This window comes from Microcaecilia unicolor, chromosome 4 (assembly GCF_901765095.1).
Source record: "Microcaecilia unicolor chromosome 4, aMicUni1.1, whole genome shotgun sequence".
NCBI classification, from domain to species: domain Eukaryota; kingdom Metazoa; phylum Chordata; class Amphibia; order Gymnophiona; family Siphonopidae; genus Microcaecilia; species Microcaecilia unicolor.
In genome coordinates this window covers 343,301,338-343,317,754 of record NC_044034.1, presented here as the reverse complement: position 1 = coordinate 343,317,754, position 16,417 = coordinate 343,301,338, and the positions used below count along the sequence as shown (strand labels likewise).

The 16,417-nt window shown below is 45.1% G+C and overlaps 1 protein-coding gene across 1 annotated transcript in view; it reads right to left on the bottom strand.

The window, feature by feature from the left end:
- The window catches only part of ITSN1 (intersectin 1), a 379,821-nt gene that overhangs the window by 301,304 nt on the left and 62,100 nt on the right, over nucleotides 1-16,417 (bottom strand). Inside the window, exon 5 of the mRNA XM_030202171.1 lies at nucleotides 9,301-9,364. Coding sequence (XP_030058031.1) covers nucleotides 9,301-9,364 — 64 coding nt within the window. The remainder of the gene's footprint in view (nucleotides 1-9,300; nucleotides 9,365-16,417) is intronic.

Here is a 16,417-nt window from a genome sequence, read left to right as displayed (position 1 = left end):
AGTGCTGTGAAAATGAGCCTCCAACTGTCTTAAAAAATTAGCAGCAGAACTAGGATTAGATGTGCAGGAATATAAAAATAATCTATACAAGATGACACAGTCAGTGATGGGAGTCCAAATTACAAATAAAGAATGGGAAGATCAAGCAACTTGCCTAGGACCACAGGTTTAAATGACAAAACTGGGGTTGAATTAAGACATGCCAAGAGTTCTTTTATAGATCAATATTCTAACCAAAATCCTCCATGAACAATCTTTAGCAAATCTACTCAGATTCCAAAATCAATGTTGCAGCATTACTTACATAAACAGAATGAAAAATAATGCGTATTAAAAAAACAAATACAACTATTGTATATACTTGACTATAAGCAGAGATTTTTGGGCTTATAGTCAAGTCAGCACAATATTCTGCCCTTCTCCCCCCTCCCATCCTCGAAGTGACCGGGATGTCTCTCCACCCCCCCCCCCCCCCACACACACACACACTGACCAGAATTTCCCGGTAAGCCTGGATACTGACACAGACACAAGCAGGGCCAATCCGGGGCCTTGAGCATCTGCACATACTCAAGGCCTGCTTGAAGTTACTTCTGTACTTCTGTGTCAGCATTAGTATCTAGGCTTACCAGTAAGGAGAAATGCTGGTCACTGGGGGGTAGGTGGGGGGAAGGAGATAGGAGAGATGCCAATCTGTGGGAGGGAGGGAGATAGGAGAGGGAGAGATGCCAGTCATCATGGCCTCTGTAGTTGATGCCCTGTGTCTCCCTCAATATATCATCAGTGTTAAATAATATCTAGTTATAGGCTCATGCTTACTCACCTGACTAAAATTGGGCTTTCTGGATCTGTTCTACAGAGGTTTCAGTCATTTTTGGGTAGGAGGCAGACACAAGTGACCACTGGAAATACTTAAGCCAATATGCAAAGGAAATTATTCATTTGCCAGCTGTTGCAGAGCACATGATTTGGCTAGCTATATACTGTTCATGTCATAAGGATAGTGTTGGGCCATTTAAATAGCTGGGTGGCCTGATGCTACTTTTATAAATGTGGGCTGGATTATGAGAGGGGTAGGATTCAATTGAGTGCTGGTACATGACTTAAGCCAGTGACCATGCTAGCTGAATATTGACCCAAGTGATTCCTTCAATTCTTTGGAGAATTTTGCAGTTGAGAGTCCCTTAGGGCTCATTCTTATTGGCTGGTGGGGGAGACTTGATACAATTAAAAAGATTTTTACCCCACAGGTTAACTACATTTGCAGTATCCTTCCACATCATGCCCCAAATCTTTCTATACAACATTCTGGTGATTTTTTTAATGGTGGGGCCAGATTGCTAGAACTGTTCTATAGACATTAAAAGCTTGTAAAGTAGAGGAGATGTAAGACTTCCAGACTTTCTTGTATCATGTATCGTGCATCGCTTGTTTACTCTCTCCAAAAATACAAGGATTAGGGGGCACGCAATGAAGCTACAAAGTAGTAAATTTAAAACAAATCAAAAATATTTCTTCACTCAACTTGTAATTAAATTCTGGAATTTGTTGCCAGAGAATGTGGTAAAAGCAGTTAGTTTAGCAGGGTTTTTTAAAAGTTTGGACAATTTTCTAAAAGAAAAGTCCGTAACAGAAACGGTCCTCGTATCCCTGCTAGATGATCTTCACAGAAACCGAGACGGGAAAATTAGGTTCTTACCTTGGTAATTTTCTTTCCTTTAGTCATAGCGGATGAAGCCATTACGTATGGGTTGTGTCCATCAACCAGCAGGGGGAGATAGAGAGCACTCAACTTTTCACAGTGCCTCATGGCCAGCCAGCTCCACTGCCTCTTCAGTATTTGAAGCTTCCAAAGCAGTATGGCAAACCACAATGGGAATAACATGAACTTTCCTCACAGCGAACGATGGCCCCTTAACAAGGGCATGAACTCAAAAGGAGGGAATGAACACATCCTCCTGGAGGGAATAAACTCGGCCTCCTTATTGTATAACTGGAGGGGATACACGCAACCTCCTGGAGGGAATAAACTCATCCTCCAAAACATAAACTGGAGGGAATGGACTCATCCTCCTATAAGTGAACATGAATCCTGAAGACTGTTTTCCAACTTTCTCCCAAGGAAGGAACTTCAGGAAACAAGAACAGAACCTGAAACAGATTCACAGCATACAGACAATCATACAGGGAGGGCTCATGGCTTCATCTGCTATGACTAAAGGAAAGAAAATTACCAAGGTAAGAACCTAATTTTCCCTTCCTTGTCATCAAGCAGATGAAGCCATTACGTATGGGATGCAACAAAGCAAACCCTATATAGGGTGGGAACAGGTCACACCACGCGCTAGCACTTGTGCTCCAAAACGCGCATCCCTCCTAGCAGCTACATCCAGCCTGTATTGTCGGGCAAAAGAGAGCTTAGAAGCCCATGTTGCTGCACTGCATATTTCTTGACGAGAGAGTGCTCCAGTTTCAGCCCAAGAGGAAGAAATCGCTCTGGTAGAATGCGCCTTAAAGGCTACAGGCGGAGACCGACCGGCAAGCAGATAAGCTGAAAAGATCGTTTCTTTGAGCCAGCGGGCAATGGTGGCTTTAGACACTGGAGACCCTCTGCGAGGACATGATAGCAAAACAAACAGATGATCATAGATCCTGAAAGAAATAGTAACTCGCAGATACTGCAGCCGAGTCCTGCGCACATCCAACAGGTGCAACTGCCCAAAAGATTCTGGAAACTCCTCCTTATCAAAGGAGGGCAAGAAAATAGGCTGATTTAGGTGAAGCGCTGAAACCACCTTAGGCATGAAGGAAGGCACGGTCCGAACCGTGACCCCGGACTCTGAGAATTGCAGAAATGGGTCTCTACAGGACAGCGCCTGGAGCTCTGACACCCGTCTTGCCGAAGTAATGGCCACAAGAAAAACGGCCTTTAGTGTCAAATCTTTCTCCGATGCTCGCCGAAGCGGCTCAAAAGGCCTGCAGGGCCTTCAAAACTAGCCCCAGGTTCCAAGCTGGACAGGGTGCTCGCACGGAAGGCTGGAGCCGAAGCACCCCACTAACAAACCGTGCCATATCTGGATGAGCAGCTAAAGACATGCCTTCAACCTTACCACGAAGGGAGGCCAACGCTGCTACTTGCACCCGCAGGGAATTATAGGCCAAGCCTTTTTGTACACCATCCTGCAAAAAGTCCAGAATCGGCGAGACAGGAGCACGCATGGGTGTGATCGCTTTTGAAGCACACCAAGACTCAAACTGGCGCCAAATCCTGGCATAAGCCACGGAAGTGGAACGCTTGCGGGCCTGCAGGAGAGTGGAAATGACTGTGTTTGAATTGCCTTTGTCCCTCAATTGCGCCCTCTCAATTGCCATGCCATAAGACCAAAGCGGCAGGCGTCCTCCATGGCTACCGGGCCCTGTGACAACAGGTTCGGTACCAGAGGTAAAGGAAGGGGAGCTCCACTAGCATCTGTCAGAGGTCCGCATACCAAGGCCTCCTGGGCCAATCCGGGGCGATGAGGACCACTTCTCCTGGGTGCAGCCGAATCCGCAGGAGCATGCACCCTATCAAGGGCCACGGAGGGAACACATACAGTAGGCCCGGAGGCCAGGGCTGAGTCAAGGCATCCAACCCTGCCGAGCGAGGATCTCTCCGTCTGCTGAAGAAGCACGGGACTTTGGCATTTGAACTTCTCGCCTTAAGATCCATCACAGGCTTGCCCCATTTGGCACATATCTGCAGGAATACTTCGTCTGCTAGTTCCCATTCTGCTGGATCGATCTGATGCCTGCTTAGATAATCGGCTTGCACTTTGCTCTGACCTGCAATGTGAGCTGCCGACAGAAACTGAAGATGCAGCTCGGCCCAGTGGCAAATCTGTTTGGCCTGCGCGGCCAGTGCTCTGCACTGAGTGCCGCCTTGTCGATTTATGTAGGCCACTGCTGTCGTGTTGTCCGACATCACTCTGACAGCCAATCCTTCCAGGGTCACTTGAAAGGCCAGAAGCGCCTGAAACACCGCTTTCAACTCCAGGCGGTTGATGGACCACTCCGACTCCTCGGGTGTCCATAGACCCTGGGCATGCTTCCCCTTGCAATGTGCGCCCCAGCCCTTCAGGCTGGCATCTGTCACTACTAGACACCAATCGGGGAGTGCCAGCGGCATTCCTCGCCGCAGTATGCTGTCTGAGAGCCACCACTCCATGCTGAGTCGGGCCGCAGGGAGCCAAGAAAGTCTGCATTGATAATCCTGAGAAACTGGAGACCATCTTTGAAGTAGGGAATACTGTAGAGGTCTCAGGTGCGCTCTCGCCCAGGGCACCACTTCCAATGTGGCTGTCATTGATCCCAGCAGCTGGACAATGTCCCAAGCTCGCGGGCAGGGCATCCTCAGGAGCAGACGGACCTGATTCTGAAGCTTGCACCGCCTTAGCTCGGGTAGGTATACATAGCCTGAGTCTGTGTTGAACCTGGCCCCCAAATATTCTAGAGATTGCGAGGGGGTCAGGTGACTTTTGGCCATATTGACGACCCAGCCTAGAGATTGAAGTACTGAGACCACTCTGGCTGTAGCTTGATAGCTCTCTGTTACAGAGTCTGCTCTGATGAGCCAGTCGTCTAGGTACGGGTGAACCCTGACACCTTCTCGCCTGAGCAAAGCAGCTACTACCACCATTACCTTCGAAAAGGTGCGGGGAGCTGTGGCGAGGCCAAAAGGCAAGGCCCGGAACTGGAAATGTTTTCCCAACACCGCAAACCTCAGAAACTTCTGGTGCGGGGGCCAAATTGGTATGTGCAAGTAAGCTTCTTTCAGGTCTAGAGACGTGAGAAACTCTCCTGGCTGTACCGCAGCAATGACGGAGCGCAGGGTTTCCATGTGGAAATGCCGCACTCTCAGGGACTTGTTTAATTCTTTTAAGTCCAGAATAGGGTGAAAAGACCCACCTTTTCGCGGCACCACAAAGTAGATGGAGTATCGGCCGTAGCCGTGTTCGGCGGGAGGTACCGGGGACACAGCCCCTAACTGAATCAGACCTTGCAAAGTCTCCTCTACCGCCGCCCGTTTGGCGGCAGAACCGCATCGGGACTCCACAAACACGTCTCTTAATGGGGCGTTGAATTCCATTCTGTAGCCATCTCTGATCAGGTCCAGAACCCACTGATCTGAGGAAATATTGGCCCACTCCTCAGCAAAGAGGGAAAGACATCCACCGATGACAGGAAGCAAGGAGGGGGCCGGCGCACCATCATTGAGAGGGTCGCCCCTGAACTCCAGGCCTAGCGCCGGTGGCTGCGGAACGCTTGTCCGAGCGAAAGGAGTTCCTCTGCTGAAAAATGGGCATGAGAAGTGAACCCAGCAGAACGCCCCGGGCGGTTCCTTCTAGCTTCACGGAAACGAGGTCTATAAGAGGAGTGGACCGCCTGGCCCTTGGAGGAAGGCCTTGGCCTATCTTCGGGCAAGCACTGGGGTTTAGGATCTCCCAGGCCTTTAACAATTTTTTTTTCCCAACTCCTCACCAAATAGGAGAAGGCCTTGAAAGGGCAACTTCACCAACCTTTGCTAAGAGGCCATGTCCGCTGCCCAATGTCGTAGCCAAATAAGACGGCGAGCTGCCACTGCTACTGCCATTTGTTTAGCCGAAGCTCTGACAATATCATAAAGGGCATCAGCCAAAAAGGACAACGCCGACTCCAGCCGCGGAGCCACATCCAAGAAGGGCTCCGCTCCATCTCCGGGCTGTTCCACTGCCTGTTGCAACCACGCCAGGCAGGCTCTAGCAGCATAACAACTGCATGCAGACGCTCGAACAGTAAGACCTGCAATTTCAAAGGACCGTTTAAGTGCTGCTTCCAGCCTACGGTCTTGTATATCCTTCAGGGCAACTCCTCCTTCCACAGGGAGGGTAGCTCTCTTTGTCACCGCAGTGACTAGGGCATCTACTTTAGGCATTGCAAAACGAGCCAAATGCTCCTCACGCAGAGGGTATAATTGCCCCATAGCCCTGGAAATTTTCAAAGGTCCCTCGGGGTCAGCCCACTGAGCGGAAATAAACTCTTGGATGGAGTCATGCAAAGGAAAGGCTCAAGCAGGCTTTTTGGTACTAGCCATCCTAGGATTCACAGAGGAGGCCGTGCCATTGTCAGGCTCTTCAATAGAAAGGACCTGTAGGGCATCTGAAATAAGCGCTGGCAGCTCATCACGGTGGAAAATCCTCACCGCAGAGGGATCATCCAGATCCTGTGGTAATTCTGCACCTGACTCTGGCTCCTCAGACCACGAAGGCCTGCCAGAACTCTCCGAATCCTCACAGGCCGACCACGGGGGGGAAAAGGAGATGCACCACAATCTGAAGGGGAATTAGCCCTTCCACGCTTTTCTTTATGCCAATTATCAGGGAAAATAGCCTCAGCGGGCAGTCCCAGGCCAGAATCCACTGGGGGGGGGGGGGGGGGGGACAATAGAAGGGGCCTCAGATGACCCTTGAGGGAGAGCTCTTTTCAGCATGTATGCTTTATGCAATAATAACACAAAATCAGGGGAGAAAAACTCGCCCTGGGCACCCAGATCCCGTCCGGGGCTAGCCGCTCAGGCTCACTGGTCTATAATTTCCCGGATATTACATATTACTAACAATAGTTCCACAAGGTCATTTTTCAATCTATCAGTACTCTGGGATGAACACCATCCGGCCCGGGAGATTTGCTACTCTTCAATTTGTCAAACTGCACCATTACATCCTCCAGGCTTACAGAGATTTCATTCAGTTTCTCTGACTTGTTAGCTTTGAATACAATTTATGGCACCGGTATCACTCCCAAATCTTCCTCCGTGAAGACCGACGCAAAGAATTCATTTAATCTCTCCGCTAAGGCTTTGTCTTCCCTGATTGCCTCTTTTACCCCTTGGTCATCTAGCAGTCCAATTGATTCTTTCACTGCCTTCTTGCTCTTAATATACCTAAAAAGTTTTTTAATATGTGTTTTTGCCTCCAGTGCAATCTTTTTTTTCAAAATCTCTCTTTGTCTTACTTATCAGCACTTTGCATTTGACATGCCATTCCTTATGCTGTTTCTTATTATCTTCAGTCGGTTCCTTCTTCCATTTTCTGAAGGATTTTCTTTTAGCTCTAATAGCTTCCTTCAACTCACTTTTTAACCATGCAGACTGCTGTTTATCTTCCTTCTTCCTTTTTTTAATAACATGGAATATGTTTGGCCTGGGCTTAATTAGAAAATGGAATGTCAGTGAAAATGGAATGTCAGTTATTTCAATACTGCTATCCTAGTATTCTGGGATATCAACCCCTTTCTAAAATACCATCTAGTATATGACCCTTTTCATGGGTTGGAGAATTAATCACCTGTATGAATCCTAGTGCTGTCATCGTGTCAAGGAAGAGAGCTGTGGAAGTATCTGGGGTTTTGATGTGTAGATTGAAATCTCCCATGATCATCATCCTAGGTAATTCATGGTCGTTTGTGCAAACAGATCAAGGCATTCTTGCACAGATGATGTGTTGTTATGAGGTGCTTGTATATAAGTACGCAAGTGTTGCCATACTGGGACAGACTGAAGGTCCATCAAGCCCAGTATCCTGTTTCCAACAGTGGCCAATCCAGGTCACATGTACCTGGAAAGATTCCACAACAGTACAATATATTTTATGCAGGATTTTCCCATTTGAATAATAGCTTATGGACTTTTCTTTTAGAAAGCTATCCAAACCTATTTTTAAGCCCCGCTAAGCTAACTGCTTTTCCCACATTCTCTGGCAATGAATTCCAGTTTAATTACACATTGAGTGAAGAAATATGCTTGGTATACCATAAAGCAGCCAAATTGGTTTCTACTCTTGTAGCTGGATTAAGAGAAATTCTGATTCATTTAGCTGGGCAATGACAAGTCTGTGCAGTTTGATTGCATTCCGAATCAATACTGTTACCCCTCCACCCTGGTCTTTGTTGATGGTGGATGTTGAAACTTGTTTTGCATAGTTCAGCTACTGGTAAATCCCCATTTGAAATCTAGCCAGGTTTCACTTATTCCTAAGATGTTAAGATGCTATTCATGGAGGACACCATGGATCACTGAAGATTTCTTAGCAGCTGATCTAGCATTAACCAGTCCTATATTTCCAAAGGGTGGTCTGTGGGTGCTGGGGTAGCTTTGGTATAGCAGTGAGGTTATGAAGGTATTTGACCCCTTGTACTTTTGTCTTCTCTTTGCTTGGTGGGGATTATAGTTTCCTCTCCCACACACCATAGGGATCCCCAAGGTCTCTCAGTCTGCTGGCACATTCTTTGTGTCCGAAGCTCCTTAGGCAAGTTTCACTGGGTGGCACTACAGTCCTAAAGGATTCTGTGGATCAGCAATCTTACCAGTTGGCACTGTAGGATTAAAGGCTTTAAGTCAACAGTTCTGACAGAACAGACCTTTTAAATTTGTAAATTTAGACCAGGCCTGCGTGAATTTCTTTGGAGACTTAATGCAGAGGGGGTTGATGGTGGACTTTAGTTTTAACAGAATCGAAATCTTAAAATTAAAATTTCAAGTCATGAATTGTAGTTATGCACTTTGTAGTTTCTGGTTCTGATATCCTTGGATGTTCCAACTGATGCAGGTTGCTGCAGGCTTTTCCTTTTGTTGTCCAGGAAGAGGACTGGATGTAAATATAGATCCAGTTCAGATCACAGGACATGAGGAGAGTTATTTGTAATATGAAGGGAAGATAAAAGTTTCCTTTCTCCAGACAAAATAAATGAAAGAAGTCTGAAGTAAAACTGAGGAGTGGTGCCTCAACACAGACTGAACAGAAGTCTGTAAAAGTACGAGTTGTAAATGAACAAAAAGTGTATTATTTAATCTAAGGTGCAGAAGCCTGATGTGAACACAGCCCAGCCCAGACCTTCCATATATATTGTTATGTTTATTGTTATGTTTGTGGAGCAATTAATTATTTTGAATGTAAAGTCATAAACCACTCACATTAGCAATCTGGAAGCCTATTTCATAAACACAAATATAGATAGTGCAGCATCACAATTATGCTAGATCCAGTAAGATTTCTTTAAGAGCATTGGATATTCTACTAAGGTTTCATGGCTACAAACGTCAGGATCTATTATTCCCTATATCAATGGCAAAACCTATTAAAAATACTACTATAGTAGATCATTACTTAGAAATTTGAGCATATAGTACGTTTTTGACATACTATAACTGATATACACACATTTCTGGATATACCCTTAATTGCTTTGCTTTCCTACCCCTGTAGTACTGAAACTATTTTTACTTACCATATCTGTGCTAATACGGGTTGAGGTAAACCAGATTGAACAAAAAGGTTTCTAGCTTGATCACCTGTAAAGGGATTTTGAAAAAAAAAACATGATAAGAGAAAATAACAAATTTGACAGACAACTAAAGAATGTACCAATACGGCAGACAAACATACAGAGCACATTCCATCAACCTTAAACATGCTAGGCAGTGTGCAAGGTTATTGTATATAAAATAATGCAACTGAATGTACTTTGTGAACAGCTGTTAAAATAATTTTAGATATCTAAATAAATACACATATGCATGGGGCTCCAGGTGTGCTTCCCGACTTTTGTCAAGCCTTTCCCTACATATATATTAAATTATGTATTTTATTGATACAATAATAAAATATAATCATAATCAAGTATTATCTTTTTGGTTGTAAATCACTTTGGGTTGAACCCTGTTTCAAAGGCATGTGGCATATTACTGTAAAAGAACATAAAAAAAAGAGCACCTTGCAAATCCATTGACAAACGAGATCACAAACCCTCTCCTATTGTACTCTATCATATTAGTCAATATTTTCCTGAATCATTGATTTATTGATCCGATTACAAGTGCTTCCCTTCTTATCTTCTTCCTGAGAGCTTCACATCAGCAAATCATCAACAATGATTTAAAGGGAGCTTTCTTTAGCTAGGTTAGAACAATGATGAGGTACCACAATACAGTGGGTTGCCTGATAAGAGGCTTTAATTGAAACAAATTCCAAAAAAAAAAAAAAAAAAACCTTAAAATTTGTGTAGAGATGTGTTTACCACTTTTTTTTTCTATTGCTTTTGATATCCCACTTCCCTCTTCTTAGCACGGGTTGCGGGTCATTGGGGCCTATTCAGTAGAGCTGGCTGATTGCATGTTTACTCTAGTATGGCTGCTACTGTCCTATATATTACAGAGTTCTTTCCTGTTTCAATTTTATTGCATTTTATTGTGAACTGCTGAGATCTTGTTCAAGAAGTGGTAGTACATTAATTTTTTTTAATAAACATAAACATACATGATGTTGATATATGCCTGACTCAGAAAGATATAGAAGGTATTCATGCATTTTTTTGTTGGAATGGACAAGGATCTACAACCTTACTGCCATACCAAATAGAAAATCTCCTCCACTTGAAACTATGAGATATCCTAGTGGAGGCTCACCTAGAAGCAAGAAGAACCTGCAACACACTATCAGGCAGGGTAGGGTATCTTTGGTTACTGTCTCAACATCCAGACTGTGATGTCTAGGGATTCAATAGTGGTATTCAACAAAGCCCCCTGTACCTATGTGATTAAAGTTGGAAAATTCACCAGTCTGATTGGCCTCCTACAAGATAGCTCCTAAAGAAGGGGAGACTGAATCTGGTCTTGGCCAAAGGGATTATGAGCATCATAATTCCCCAATCCTATCTGAATTTTAAGAAAGTCTTCACCATCAGTAGAAATGGAGGATACACATAAAAAGACCTTCTCTCTCGCAGTCTCAAAGACTAATTGTCCATGAGTCTTTATTCCGGAACAGAACTGAGGAATCTTTCTGTTTTGGGGAGACATAAAAGGTCTATCATTCTATTCTATTTGGGGATTTATAATCTACCTTTAAACCAAATGGTGCAAAGCGGAGTACAGAGCAAGATGCTTCCCAAGTGGAAGGAATTTACATATCTTATTACAGTTAAAACAATAAAAATACTAAAATTACATCATTTATTAATCAAGATATTTGTCTAAGAAATGTATCCTGAGTGCCTTATGAAAAAGGGTATAAGAAGTCAAGGTACGTATTTCAGTTGGGATACTATTACAGATTTTACTTGCATTAAAACCAAACGACCGTTACCAACATACTTTGAAAATCATTCCCTTTACAGAAGGAAAATCCAGTGATAAATTTGTCCTACTCCTAAGATGACTTCTATTACTTGTAAACTGAAGAATCCTTCCATCAATTCTGAGCTCTGTCCATGAAAGCATCTAAACACGCAACTTTGAAGTAAATCCTGGAAATCAATTTTAAGCCAGTGTAACTTATTTAAAACGGGAGTTGCCACATGAAATTTTCCAATGTTAAAAATTAAAAAAATCATGTGATGCACTGAGAGGTCAGGACGCTTCTTTGGCCTCTCGAGGTTCCCACACCCTCTTTCTTCTATTATTAATCACTTTGAGACCTGAATGGCTGCAGAATCCGCAACAGATCATTTATAAACTTTATATGGACATATTTCTGCAAATTCCGGGAGGAAATATGGCCGCAAAAGGACTTAAAAAAGAATCTACTAAGGCACGCTCCGCTGATAAGACAGCGGAATGTGCATCGCCATCCCATCCCACATTCACAGGGGCACAGCTTGCACAATTTACAGTTGCTGTTGAATGCACTTTGGAGCCTTGGCTAGGTCAATTATCTGGGCAGCTGACTCATTTGGTATCCCTTCTGGCTGACACAAACCAGTGGATGGGTGAATTAGTGTGCCAGCCATTGAAGACTCAAGACGTCCAGTTGGAGGATGCCCTGGCGACTTTACAACAACAGGTGCAGAGGCAGACTGCCTTATTAGATGACCTCGAGAATAGATTGCGTCAAGGGAATCGTAGACTAGTGGGCTTTCCAGAGCAGGTAGCAGATTAGGCCCTTTGTTCTGTTCTAGAAGGCAAGCTGAGCAAGGAATTTGCACTGTCTGACAGTGCGGGGCCCCTCTGTCTTGAACACATTCTCCATGTTGGCCATCTGCATGAGGGCAGGAGGCGGCCCCGGGTTGTTATGGTAAAGGTGCACAATTATATTCATAAAATAGAGATCCTTAAGGGTTAAACATAACAACTTGCTGTATGAGGGGGAATGTGTACAAATTTTTTCAAGACCATTCTGCTTCTCTACAAGATCGGAGATGGCGGTTTACCCCTATCTGTGCAGATTCATTTGAAAAGCACCAGCGTTTCATGTTGCTATATGCTGTTTTGCTTAACCCTTTAGTGTCCAATGCTCCTATCAATCTGTTCCCATATGGCTTATTATGGGAACATTGGACACTAAAGGGTTTAAAGTTTATCATAATGGACAATGGGTTGTTTATGACTCTCCAAAAGCAGTGAAGGAATGTTTGGCACAGCCAACTGCAGATACCACAGCTGGAACGTGAATATTCGGTTTATCTTACTGAAGGCTGCGATTCTTTAGGCACAGCCATAATAACTGTGGGTTCTTTCAGTAGGTCTTTGCAAGTTATACCTAGCAGACCCTTTGCTAATGTACTGTTTGAGACCCTCACAACTACTAAAGCAGCTCTTAATCAATTGCTGCAGGAACAGATATCCAAAACACTTATACATTGTAAATTCTGCTTCTTTAAATATGGGAATAAATTGGGATGTCTTTTAGTGCATGTTACTAAAACTTCTGGGCGTTCCCGTTTTTTTTCAGTTATTCAGACTCGCAGCGGGGCACTTGCTTCCAAATGGAGGTCATTCTACAGCATTCTACAGCATTTTCAGACCCTGTACGCTTCGGGAGATGGCAGTCTAGCTGAAGCGTCCGCTATTGACGACTACCTGGCTCACTCTTAAGTGCCCTCCCTGACCCCTGAATTGATGGATTCTTTGAACTGTCCTTTAACTACAAAAGAGGTACACGGTGCTATTCAAACACAGAGACTTTATTCTGCTCCAGGCCGGACAGTTTCATGGGAGAATTTTACAGATTTTTATAGTCCTCTCTTCTTGGTTCCTTGCATGATTATTATGAAGAGGTGATTTGTCAGCCGTCTTTTCCTCTCCATGATAACTTAGCTCTTATCACCTTACTCCTGAAGCTGGGTTGTGACGCTCTAGTGCCAGAAGCGTTTCGTCCAATCTCTTTAATTAACATGGATATTAAAATTTTATCTCGTATTTTAGCAGCTCGAGTAGCATTAGCATTACCAACCTTGGTTTCATCAGATGAAATCAGGTTTGTTCATGGTCGACAATCTGTAGTCAATGTGTGACAGTTCTTATTGGCAATGTGGTACGGAAGGCGAACAGAGACACGGTTGTTGGTTACGAGCTTGGATGCACCACGTGCCTTTGACCAGGTGCACCGGCCCTTTTGTTCAGAACTTTACAACATGTGGGGATCCAGGGGTGGTGTTTTCAGGTGGTGTCCTCTCTCTACTCTGCTCCTCAGGCATCGCTTTTGGTTAATGGAGTGAGCCCTCGCCCTCTCTCGGTTAACTGTGGAACGCTTCAGGGCTGTCCCCTTTCCTCACTTCTCTTCTCGCTTTATTTAGAATCCTTGTTATGCATGGTGCATGCTGCTGTGGATATGAAAGGTGTTAACCTATGTGTGGGCACCATAAATGTGTTGGCCTTTGCGGATGATCTGTTCTTGACCTTGATAGAGCCTCAGAAATCATTATCTGCACTATTTCACCTTATTGAATAATATGGGAAATTAGTGGGTTTTCAGCTCAATTGTCACAAATCTCAGGTGCTCCCTACGATGGAGGACATCCATTCTAGATGGCGTGGGGAGTTTCCCCTTAGCTGGGCTACTACTTACTTGAACTACTTGGGGATCACTATACCAGCGCATTTCTCCCTCCTGTATGACTCTAATGTTCACCCATTGCTTCAGGATTCGATTCGCCTTTTGCGACTCTGGCAAGACTTCCCTCTCTCCCTTATGGGGAGAATTCATTTGTTTAACATAATGTTAGCACCCTGTTGGATGTGTGTGTTTCAGATGCGCCAACTTTATTAAAGGCTCAGGACAAGAGTCTGCTGCACAGAGCATTGCAATGGTTTTTATGGCAGGGTCGTCGTGCCAGACTTCCTATTTCCATCCTCCTGAAGCCACAGGCACATGGGGGGTTGGGATTGTTAAATATACGACATTTAACTGTTGCATGTTCTATGAGACACATGAACAATTGGTATCGGGGAACTAATTTTTTCTCTGCTATACCCTTTGAATTAGACAGTCTGAGCTGTGAACATTTTAGCTGGCTGCTGCACATGGTGCCTTGAAGGCCCCTCCCCCAATCAATTTTAGCCAACCCTTTTCTCTAGGCTCAGGCGTCACAGCGATGGCTATGTAGGCGCCACCATTTTTCGACAGCAGCAACTCCCTATTTGTCATTGTATCATAACCCAGATTTTCCTCCATGCACGAAGTTTTCAGTTTTTTCCTGTTGGTGATCTCTCAGACTTCATTATCTACTTCAGTTCTTGAATGATGATGGTAAACTGCGCCCCTTTAAGGATCTTCAGCAGATGTATTCACTCCAGACTACGGATCATGTTGCTTACCTGCAGCTTCATCATTATGCTGGCAGCTTGGGCTGACAGAACTTAAATGAAGATGTTCAGGACACTTTAAATGAAGCTCTGACGCTGGGTGCTTAAGATAAAGTGCCACTCATGTTTCATCATCGCTTTCTGCAGGACACCACTGAGGATGTGCACTATACCTCGTTAGCAGCATTGTGGTTGGCAGATTTGGCAATTGACCTCATGGCTCAACAAGTACAAATTGCTTTGCTTGGTATACAGAAGTATTCTGTTAACATTTTTTTTTTTTTTTTTTTTGAAACTCCAGTATAAGTTTGTGACTCTACTTTTCACCATGTAAGGTGTTTCGGGTTTCAGGACTTGCTCTGTCTGACAGGGGCCTGTCCCAAATGTAGAGCTCCAGCTGCTACGTTCAGTCACATGTTTTGGGACTACCCTGCTATCCAACAGTTTTGGTCACAAGTGATTGACGATGTGATGTCTTTTTGGAAACTTGCTTTGCATTGTCGCCACTGATTCTTTTTTATATTTTCCCCCTTTTTGCTCCATTGCCGCCTAGATTGTCTGGGCTGTTGCACAGAACAATACTCATAGGGAAAAGGTTATTTTATTAAGTTGGTTGGAACCAGCTGCATCAACTTTATCCCTCTGGCGCACGCAGAGGATTACTTTGCTGGCAATTGAGCGGATGAATGTGCATGATTTTTCTTCGGCCAGGGGGTTAAATTCCAGTGTATTTGGGAGCGTTTTCAGGCTACGTTGCAGCCAGTCTGTCATGTCCCCTACCTCAACGCAAGCGGCATCCTCGGGCTGCGAAGGGTCCTGGCAACACACACACTTGACTGGCTCAGCCCTGAGCCATGTCTGTGTACTTCTTCTCTGCCTGCAGGCTCCTTGATTGCCTTGCTCTCATGCACCTGGATCTGCTCTCTCGGCCTGGCTTCCAAGCTCTTTAATTGCCTTGCTGCCATGCACCTGTGTTGACTTTCTCTCTGCCTACCTGACCTATGGAAGCTCTCTTCTTTAGCTGGTTCCTGTCTACGTCAGAAAACCTGCATGATTTCTGGGACGCTTTCCCTCTGCCTCATTGCTTCAGCTTCTACTTGGGTAAGCATTTCTCTTCAGCATACTCTTCTGTTTGCTGCCTGCCTTTAAAGACCCTGCTTGGACCTGGTTACTCTCTTGTCTGCTGCCTGCCTGAATATTCTGCCTGCACCCGGATTACCCTTTGACCTGCTGCCTTGCCTTCTGACTTCTGCCTGCACCCGGATTACTCTCTGACCTGCTGTCTGCCTTCTGACTTCTGCCTGCACCCGGATTACTCTCTGACCTGCTGCCTTCTGACTTCAGCCTGCATCCGGATTATTCTCTGACCTGCTGCCTGCCTTCTGCCTGCACCCGGATTACTCCCTAACCTGCTGCCTGCCTACTGGCCTTAGCCCACACCCGGAGTGCCTTCCCGTCTGCTGCCTGCCTCCAGACTCTGCCGGTACCCGGACCTTTTCTGCTGCTCACCTTCAGCTGACTCCTCAGCACCCCTCTTCTCGTCCATCAGCACAAGTCCTGCCTGCCGCCCGCACCTGGGGGCTCAACCTCTGGGGAACGGTGGTCACCGCAGGTGAACCTCAGGGTTGCTCAGCCACTGAGTGGAATCCAGGCACATGCCCTTCACACCCAGCTAACTCTCCACTTGGCACAAGAACTCACAAGTACGACACAGCCACACAAAGTCACATTTTGATTCAGCAGGTCTTTGCTCTATCCCCATATTCAAACTTTTGTTGTTAACTGTTTGCAAAGAAGGGTTGGTGGGTGTGTTTGGGGGGAGGG